The sequence below is a fragment of the Phaethon lepturus genome, unplaced genomic scaffold, assembly GCF_000687285.1.
Source record: "Phaethon lepturus isolate BGI_N335 unplaced genomic scaffold, ASM68728v1 scaffold33233, whole genome shotgun sequence".
Lineage (NCBI taxonomy): Eukaryota > Metazoa > Chordata > Aves > Phaethontiformes > Phaethontidae > Phaethon > Phaethon lepturus.
The window spans coordinates 21,248-31,648 of record NW_010527538.1 but is presented as its reverse complement, the minus strand read 5'-3'; the positions used below and the strand labels follow the sequence as shown (position 1 = coordinate 31,648).

The window sequence follows — 10,401 nt, the reverse complement described above, 5'->3', positions numbered from 1 at the left end:
AATAATAATAATAATAATAATGGTGATAAATACTTTATAATAGGTAATAATTCAGAGAAATTGTAATCTGAGTGCAGACCAAAGCTAAAAATCTTGAGTAGCGCTTTCTATTTTTGCAATTCTGCCAGTACTTGTCATCTAAGGTGTTAACAGCAATGTTTTGTAAGACCATTTGTTTTGTTTTAAATGTGATTTTTAGCTTGCTAATATCCCTTTAAAAGGCTTCTACCCCCCCAAGTGTGTGTATTGCTGTTTGCCATCTACATATGAATGCTTTCCCAAAACACCTCTAACGTATAAATGCACTTGTTTGGGAAAAAAAATTCATAATCCCATTTTTGATAACTCGGTGATGGATTATGAACTTTGGTTGTTTTTTTCTTTTTAAACTGTGTCTTACGAAACAATGGCTCACCCCGCCCCCTCCATAGAATTGTGACTTAATGGCAAATATTGCTGTGACTTTATGACAGACATTCCGATTATCAAGCTGTCCTCCAATGCGATGAGGGATGTTGCAGGAGAAGCATGAATTCTGACGGGAAGTATCATCTCTTCCCAGATAAGCAAATTTGCCAGGCCTCTCTGACATTTTTGCTGTAGCTGTTTACAAATCAAACACCAACCTGAGTTCATATTTTTCTCGTGGTGGTGTGTGCTCTGAAGCCTCCAGGTGAACGCTGAGCGGTTTAACCTTCCAGGCCAGGGCAGGAGTGTGGATGCCCATGTGGCATCGCCCTCCCGCTTCCCCTGCTTTCTGCAATGGGTGGCTGCAACCGGGGTGTGCATTAGCCAGAGTCAGGGGTAAAGAGGAAGGAAAGAGGTTCTGACTGGTGTGTGCAGTAACTTGTGTGTATCGCCTACCACTCCGTGTGTATCACACACCTGTTTCGAGTTTCATCTCTCTGCTGGGTTTGCATATGGGCACTCGGAGCTGAAAGAGGTGGTCCCATTCTTGGCACATCTCAATTTGTCTGTGGCTTGAGTGGTTCTTCTTCCCCTTCCTCACCTCCCTACAGCATCGTGCTTCTCTCACTGCAGGGCAATCAGAACAATCCCAGAGAGATGGCATTTCTCTCTTCTTTTTACTTTCTTTCATGTTGTTTTTTTTTTTTACTTTTCCTTTGTTTTACTTTTCTTTCTGTTTTCCTTTGCTGACACATGGTTGGTTAATATGATGAAGCCTGTTATGACACTGTTGTTCTTGCTGCTGCCGCTGCTGCTGTTGTTGATTATGCTGTGTTCCCAGCTAACTGCATGTCTTTTTTTTGTTTTTTGTTTGTTTGTTTTTGTTTCTTTGCAAAATCCCTCCCCCCCACTACCCCTTCACCTCCATCTCTTGTGTCTCCTTGTGACATGGTGCATCTTTGTGACTCGGATGGATTTTATTCTGGCTTTCCTTTCTCTGCTCGCCCGCTCTATGCGTATTTCACTGTTTTTGATGTGCATGGACACTCTGCGTCTGTCTTGTAGCCTATCAGAAAGTTCTTCATCCCCCCTCAGACCTCAGACCTCCCTTTCTCTGCCCGACCCCAAGTCTCCCTGGACCCTGATGCTTGTAGGAACGCCTCCAGGCCTGGACATGTACTCCAACCAAAGCCAGCACTTCAGCCCAACCCAAAGACGCAGACTTTGCCATCCAAGAGCAAATTGGCCGAAAAACCACTCCAGTCTACTAAATCCAACCCACTCCCTACCAGCAATACCAGCGCCCCCTCTTCCCAGAACAGCCCTGTGCAGAATGCTCAGGGCCGCTCGCCTGCTGCCGGCTTTAACCCACAGCTGGCTGTTCCTAAAGTGCAGACCAACCCTATGTCTCCTGTTAGATTGCTCCCTTCTAGTACTGACCCAAGCACCAAATCTATCCCCATCATACAGGTCACCCCTCACCCCTCTCCAAGGGGAAGTCCCCTCCCTACCCCCAAGGGGACACCTGTCCATACGCCAAAGGAGAGCCCAGCAGGCACACCCAACCCAACACCACCATCCAGCCCCAGCATTGGAGGAATGCCATGGAGGACACGGCTCAACTCAATCAAGAATAGTTTCCTGGGGTCTCCTCGCTTCCATCGCCGGAAATTGCAAGGTGAGTACTCACCCAGATGAACAGGGTGGTTCTGATTTGGGCAGACATTCAGCAGCAAGTTGATACCTCTCTGTGTCTCTGCAAATTTCATATACTGAGGACTGAATATTGGTATTGAAAATGAGAGTGATAGCATCAGCCAGACCTAACCCAAGGCACACGTCAGCAGGCTCTGTCATGCCACTGCACCTGCTCCAACAGCATCTCCTGAGCCCTCTTCACACTCTAGCCATACAGCTCTTCCTATCCTTGTGGTGGCTCTTACAGCAGAAGAAAATTTTATCTTCAGGTTCTCCACTGTTTTTGTCAGAGAACCTAGAGCTCTGCCATTTCCCCTATGGCTGTACGCTGCTGCCTCTCCATAGCGACAGGCTGAGCTTTCTGCTGAAAAAAGACAGCCAGTGGCAATAGGCTGAAACTGTCCTTCTGAAACACAGCTTGTTTGATCTTGGTTAATGCTTTTTTTACCTCCTTTGGTAATTGTTGTAAAAATTCTCTTAATACAATCACTTGTTTCATACCTGCTAGCCTATTTCAGTTTTCAGAGTCTCTAGAGTGTTGAGATGTGCAAAATTTCCTTCTTCAAGCTTCAGGTGGCTTTTTGCATTCAGGCAAAGGGCACCCAACATCCCGTGCATTATCCTCAGATGTCATCAGCAGCTGTCCCAACACCCTGTGGTTTTACAGGATATTGGGATGTGATCCTCTGGGAGAGGAGGATTACAGCCATGGAGTAGTTAGATTTTGAACTATGATGGTCAGGAACATTGGCTCTGAGATGGTCAGAGAACTGTGGAGAATTGCAGCAGTGACTGAGCTGCATCCAACTGGGCTTTGAAGCAATTGTAAAGCAATTAAATTGGCACGGTCTTTGCGTCTGAACCACAAACTGTTGAAGCCAGTGCAAGATTACGTAATGATTTAAGGAAGGGTAGGGTGAGCCTTGAAATGCAGCACTTGATTAGATACAGTGATCTAGAGACATATGACCAATGTTCAAATGTCAGAACTAGTCTGCAGAGGCAGTCGGCAAATGCAAGAGGGTGTAATGCCAGAATTGTTTCATTGGTATCGAAGCAGAAAATGGAAGGTATACTGAATCATCAATTTCTTTTCTCCCTCCCTCTCTTTGGCTGTGCGTGCATGGGCAGTACCTACACCAGAGGAGATGTCTAATTTAACCCCGGAATCTTCCCCAGAGTAAGTAATTTGCCGGTACACTACTTTTTTTCCACCACAGACCAATGTCATTTCCTTGCCTGAATGTCATAGGGTGACATATGCCTGTTCTGGATCAGTATCTGACTGTAGCCTGTTATGCTCTGAGTGGGACAGAGATGTGAAATGGTTCTTCTGCTAAGGACCCTGAATAAAATTGACCTCAGTAATGGCAGCGGAGTCGGCAGGTGATGAAACAGTCTCCCAGTATCCACCTCAGTTCCTCGTGGCTTGCTGAATTTACTAGGTTTGTAACATGTTCATTCTCTCTTCTTTCATTTGATTGTCAAGCAGATCACTCTTGAGGAATGGAGAGGATCATCAATAGCTTATACTGGCACTAACTATGCACTAAAAAGTCTCCCTCAGTACAGGAGAGTTTGCATGATCAGGACAACATGCAGAAGCCTCTGCTAAAATAATTCAGAGGAATCTTTGGCTGCGATAGCAAACACGGTGTTAATTCTGGGCAGCAGCACTGGGACATGCAGAAGCTCTTTCATATTCACCAAACTCATTCCTAAAAGTCAGTGTATATTTCAGCCATTTCACTGCACAAATGTGTGTCACTGCAAGGCAGGTTTGGAGGTCCCTGCCAGAGTGTGCTGCTTCAAACACTCCCTAATATATGCAACAGATGCCAAATTATTCCTTTTTATTTTCACAGCTTGTGTTTGTGCACCCAATGCCCATAGACTTACCCTGCCAACCAAGGCAATTTGGACTTTTGTCAAGATACTTGTGTGAAATATTCATGAGTTGTACATGGAAATTTTGGGCCCAAAGTTTTGTAATTGGTGACAATGGTATTGCCTTAACAACTTTCCCCACACTTGGCAGAATGTAGAGGGATAAAGACCTCAGGAGAGGGAGAAGTTGGGAATAGTAAAGGTTAGTAAAAGAAATCCAGGAAGAAAAATGGAATAAATTGTGTTTTCAACCCTTTGGAGCATTTACTAATGAAGAAGCATGAGAGAACTTCATAAAATGATCACATCCTTATCAAAGAAATACATAATACTCTCAACTTGAACGTTTTTAAGGCTGTTAAAGCAGAAAACCTTCAGAATTTAATTTCTCCTTTCCTCTCTTCTCCTCTCCTCTCCTATTCTCTTCATGTATGTATGTTGGTGGAAGTTTTTCTGTTAATTTATTGCCTTCTCTGCTTCCCACTCACTCTCTAAAAGCTGGTATAGAGAAGTAGTGCCTGTCATTTGAGGCAGTTTGGATGCAAGTCAAAGCCTAAGGCCCTTTTTCCTTTTTCTGTATAATTGCCAAATTAATGAGTTCAGTTGGGCTGCACCCTGCAGTAAACACAATAAAAGTCATAAAAAATAATGAACTGGATTTTATTTTAACGATAGATGTCTTGTTGCTCAGTGCCCACTTCCACGTATCTTATTTTTTCTAGTATTTTCTTCCTTTCTGTAAGAAATAAGATGTCCTTACCAAGAACTGTATTGACCTCATGGGTTGAGCGATAAAAATACATGTCCTTGCTCTGGTACAGCATTCTTTAATGATTGCCATTTATTTAACAAACCTGATGATTAGGTAATACATTTTGACATGTCTGGGTAATGCTATTCTTTCTCATATGAAAAAGTCCTAGAAAATGTGTTAGGAATTATATTTAAAGAGACATAGCTCCAGCTGCTTTAAACCTGCAAAACTCCATTTGCTTGAGTAGAAATGCTGTTGTTTATGACAAGCGGGTAAAACTCTGGAGGTTACAGATCCATGCACTCTGGGACAGATAGGGAAGACAGTGAGGCTCTCCAGAAGGCAATGCAGTCAGACACTCCAAAAGTAGGAAAACGAATATAGCAGTGAGAAATTTGGTGTGAAGAAATAAAGCACCAGCCTCCATTTTCATGCTAATCTATTTGCTTTTTCATCAGCCGGACACCTGATTAGATTCCCTAGAGTAATCTACATACTCAGCTTCCCACACATATCTCCTATTTCCCTCCCCCTTAGGAGGTTTGCCATGACAAGAGAAGATTGTTAATTTTAAGTACATTTTTTACTGCTTACAGCCTGATCTTGTGAGATGCTAGAGCACCTCATTCAGGGTGCTGAGGATGCTTGATTCATACCCGTTTTAGCCCAAGTTAGTAGCAGTTGACACCTTCTAAGAGGAGGGGAACCTTTATTGTGTTGTTTTATTCCAAAGGTGCCCCTTCTTCTTCTGTGGGCCTATTCCCCGGTTGTACAAGCACAGCCAGTTCTGTTGATTTTGAGGAGAGAGCCAGTGCATGTGTGCTATGTCTTGATTCTGTTCATTCCAGAAACAGGAGAGGCCACTGGCACCTATTCCATCTCATGCGACACCGGCAAAATTATTTAGTGAATTCCAGTGATGTACAAGCTGGAGCATAGCCTAGGCTATCAGTGAATCTTCCAGAGTCAGTATTACTGGTGATAACCTTGCCAAAGAAAAGAGCCCAGCTGGACTCTGGAGACTCCAGACCAAGTTTCAAAGTTGAACCAAAGAAAACCTCCCTATGTACTGGGGCCCTTTTAACCTGTGCTATGAGAGACCTATAAGTGAAGGGCCAACAAAACTAGTAATGAAAATACAAAAATGAAAAGCCAGATTTTAACATGGCAGACCTGCAATTAAATATGCACCCTTTTTCCAGGCCCAGCTTCCATGTGTGCCATACGCTGGACCCCTGGAGTCCATATAGCCAACCCCCGTTCAGATTATGATACATCCAAGCCTAAGACAACCAGCCATTTTAGATGGATAACCAGGTGCTAATTTACTAATGAGCATAGACCCTTTACATGCAGGGAGCTATTGCCCCAGCTCTCCAGGGGCTTGCGGAGTTGTTATGGTGTGTGCAAGACACATAAGCTAATTAGTATGTAATTTCCTTTCACACTCTAACCCTGGCTCCTTAACGACCCATTTAAATGAGAGGCCCTTTCTCTTTCCTGCTCCCTATGCTAATCCCTGGCTCACCGGCTTAGTTACAGCTGCCTATGAATATTTTAGGGAGTGACGGTTTTCTAGCCCACTTTAATTGAGCGGGGTGCTTTAAGGTTTACCAAATTGCAAGTGAATCTTTCTGTACTCTTATTTTTGGTTGCCTGCAGTAAGTAGAAGCAAATGATTATTTGCACAGCTAAACTGTCTTCCAGTTGTGGTCTTTCTACTGTGTGCATTAAAGGGGCAGTGAGATGACAGCTGTGTGATTCATGGAGCACTCTGGAATGGGGAATGAGTGCGAATTGCTGGACACTGCTGAGGTCAAGCTTTGTTCTTTATCCCGAAGGTCTACACTTCAAATTAGTTTCCTAGTTGCTCCTCTCTCTCCGAGTCTCTGCCCTTCCTCATTCTGCTTCAGTCTGAATCTTTGTTGCAGAAAGTGAATCTACTAATAACTCTTTCCAGCTGTTTACTGCTTTGCTGGAAAACTTATGTATAGTAATCCTTTTTACAGATGGCTCTCCTTGTCTGGAGAGACTGGACAGTAGGTTGTCTTCTTCTGTTGAGTGGTGAATGTCCACGAAAACAAGTGAAGGCTTATTGCTTGCCATACTGCGAACTGGATTTGTCATGGCATTGTAAAGTATCCTGTGGAGGAAAAAAACTGCAGTCTCTTGGTGGCAAGTCTCTTAATTTCTGACATTTTCATGCTAAGTTCTTCCCTACTAGAATATGTCTGATTTCAGTGGAATTTTCCCTGGGTTTAGGTTGGCCTAGCAATTGTCTGGCTGTATCTCATGACTGACGGCATCTTCTCTCCCCTCAAAACCACACCTGTCAGAGGTGCTACCTTCAAGTTCTGGGTAGTGTCCCCCAATAACATTCATGTCCCTGCATTTTTCCTTCAGTTTGTTTAACTCAAAAGGGAACAAAGGGCAATGAGATGGTAAAACAATAAGCAAAATCAAACATTTGCTGAAATCAGATGAAACCACCATGTGATGGTGAAAGGAACTGCGAAGCTGGACTGCTGTCAGTGTAAAGCCTGAACTGTGTTTTGCATGGTGTTGATATCTTCTCTTTTAGTACAGAAAATGCATTCCTTTGTAGGATGGCCAAAGTTTACTCATTATATAGACACCCTGAATGGGACTGATGAATGGGACAGCTTTGTCCTGGCCCTCTGCATAAGAGTGGATATCACTCACAATTGGAGGTCCAGTGAAACCTGCAGCTTGTTTTAAAAAGCAAGATCCTGGGATGTACTGTCAGCCCAACAGGACACCTTCAGAAAAGGAACTTTACAAGTCAACACCAAAGGGGTTGATATTGGCTGGGAAGGAACTTAAAGCTCTGTGTTACCAGCATCCACATATTGTCACAAGAAATGGAGAGATCCCTGGAGACAAACCAGAAATGTGTCCGCTGGCTTATATGCACTTGATATATGCAGTATTGGTATATTGGCTCAGTCAAAAGAGTTACCATTGCTCCTGATTTTTCCTTGTTGGTCACACATGCTGCCAGAGTAACACTGTGTGGTCCATCATTTTAACGGTTTTCACTAAGTGAAATGTACTGGATGTTCTCTGATACTGTTTTCCACTTACTATTAGTAATAGTATCACATTTGGAGTGTTATCAAAACTTCCTTCTGCGTTTTTTAGTATTTTTTCTAGCTGTGGGTATGTAAGAAATAGTGCTCAATATTCTAAACCATCTCTTTCTTTTCATCACATCAGGCTTGCCAAAAAATCCTGGTTTGGTAACTTCATCAACCTGGAGAAAGAAGAACAGATTTTTGTGGTCATTAAGGACAAACCACTAAGCTCCATTAAGGCTGATATTGTCCACGCTTTCCTCTCGGTAAGTCAACACAGCTGCCTCTTGGAGTCATTGCTCACTGGTCAGCTCCAGGACTCCTTGTGCCATATGTTACTGGGTAGGGTCTCTGCTCCTTCAAATGCATCCTCTGTAGATTTAATTTACATCGCCTGTTGATTCAGGCTTCTGCTGGACTCTGTCTGAATTTCTAACTGTAGATAATACTCTCTGAGGTGAGAAAAGATTTCAGCCTTCTTGGCAGGGTCACCAGCTTGCCATTGCTTAGACTACCACTGCAGTTAGAGCGCACTGCTGGTGCGGTATCAAGATAACGATTTGCTGCTTTGTCAAACTAACCTTACAGTCACTGTCTGGGCATCAGATTGGATCTCCCTTTGCTGTGTATGCCTTCCACCACTTTAGTCAGACAAAAATCCTTTCTCACATTTGCATTTGTTACTTTAAATCTCCTCTTCAATGCTGTATGGCAGAAAGAAGGGTAATTTCCTCTGGTGACTAGAGTTGTTGCAGATGCGGTTTATTTACAATCTTGGAAGCAGAGGGAAACTCATTTTTTCCTATAGAAAGTCCTTATTCTCAGTACCTAGAAGGACCAATAAAGAAAAAGTCAGCACAGTACAGTTAATTTGAGAGGTTTTTCAATTCAAGATAGTTGACAACATACTTAGACTTTTTTTCAATAGAATAAGACAAGGAGACAATTTCTTAAATCATTTGTTGTATTTATATAGTTTTCCACAAAATACTGCACTCCTTTGTAATCTCTATGATGCTGCAATGAATTTCTTCCAGAGAAACAGCCATAATCCTTTTAACTGTACAGCATCCAAGGAGCAAATGCAGTATAGTAGCATGCATCAGACACTGGTGTCCATCTCAGATTGGTTTGAAGCAGCCATGTCACTCTATCAGTTTTATGCATTTAGCTGTGCTTGTGGGTTTATATTGTGGTGTAGTGTGCACTACTGTCTGTATTTGTGATCCTGTGCATACCCAGCATGTGTGGGTTGAGGTGTGATGTTATGATTTGTGTGCAAACCCTATGAATCATCTCTTAGCACCAACTTCAAACTTAAATGCATTGTCACAGCCTGCTAAATAAATCCTTAAGGTCAGCTTCTCAAAGAACTCATCTTCATTTTTCTTCCTAAATTAGAGGCCAGGTTTCCAAGTGATTTGGCTGGTGTTTTTTTAAATCTGGTCCTTTATAAAGCAATAAATAGAATGTGAGTATGCTAAATTTTGGCAGGAACTCTGAATGGTAACTGCTTGAAAATTAGGCAGTTATGAAATTCTACCATGGGTCTGAAGATACAGATATTGGGTGATGCAAGAAAGCTTCTCAGAGTTCTTTTATGTATTGATAGGAGTTGTGGTTTGGGTAAGTTCTTTGCAGGCATGCTTTTCCTGTGGATATCCCAGGCACTTGTCCAAGTGTTTGCTCTGTGTCCTGATGTCCATTTGATATCATAGAATCACCAAATAATTGAGGTTGGAAAGGACTTCAGGATGTTTCCTGCTCAAAACAGGATCATCTATGAGATCAGACCAGGCTACTCAGGTGTTTTTTTGGATCCAGTCTTATATGCCACTGACTTTTCTGGCACCTCCCTTAGTATCAGTTTTCACTCAGCAAAAGGCATTTCTCAAAACTGGTAGGTGAGTAGGAAAGGAAAGACTGAGTGTATGAAGTTGTGCAACGTGTAAATTTATAAGCATGCTGGGTGTTCCACCAATATTCAACCTTTAAATTTAGGTCAGTCCTGTAAGCAGCAGTGCATTCTTCTGCGGTGCCAAGCAACCTACACTCTTACTGATTTCACAAAAACACTCTGTACATTACAAATTCAAGTCCAGAAGCAAACCCAGAAAATCTTAGCGACTCTGGATATGTGTATTGTTCTAAATTGAATTTTGCAATTTTCTTCCCTTTGTGCTCTGGTTCTATTATCTCCTTCTACCAACCTGTTTCAGATTCCAAGCCTCAGTCACAGTGTCATCTCACAGACAAGTTTCCGTGCAGAATATAAGTCCACAGGAGGTCCTGCTGTCTTCCAGAAGCCAGTAAAGTTCCAGGTGGACATAACATACACAGAAGGGGGAGAAGCGCAGAAGGAGAACGGGATCTATTCTGTCACTTTCACACTCTTATCAGGTAACCATGGCAAAGCTGTAAAATGGGTGCAAGCTGGCTTTGTCCTTGCTGATATAGAGGCCTGAAAAGAGAACTCTGCCAGGGGAAAGAATATAACTGTCTTGACCTCAGGGGAAAATTCAGACAAGGGCAAGGAAGACATCAGGAACAAAAATGGTG

General features: G+C 42.8%; 1 protein-coding gene across 1 annotated transcript in view; it reads left to right on the top strand.

The window, feature by feature from the left end:
• Window positions 1-1,473: 1,473 nt before the first annotated feature.
• The window catches only part of BRSK2 (BR serine/threonine kinase 2), a gene marked incomplete at its 5' end in the record, with an annotated part of 30,163 nt that continues 21,235 nt past the window's right edge, over window positions 1,474-10,401 (top strand). The window contains 4 exons of the mRNA XM_010283420.1: window positions 1,474-2,086; window positions 3,238-3,286; window positions 7,985-8,108; window positions 10,062-10,242. Coding sequence (XP_010281722.1) covers window positions 1,474-2,086; window positions 3,238-3,286; window positions 7,985-8,108; window positions 10,062-10,242 — 967 coding nt within the window. The remainder of the gene's footprint in view (window positions 2,087-3,237; window positions 3,287-7,984; window positions 8,109-10,061; window positions 10,243-10,401) is intronic.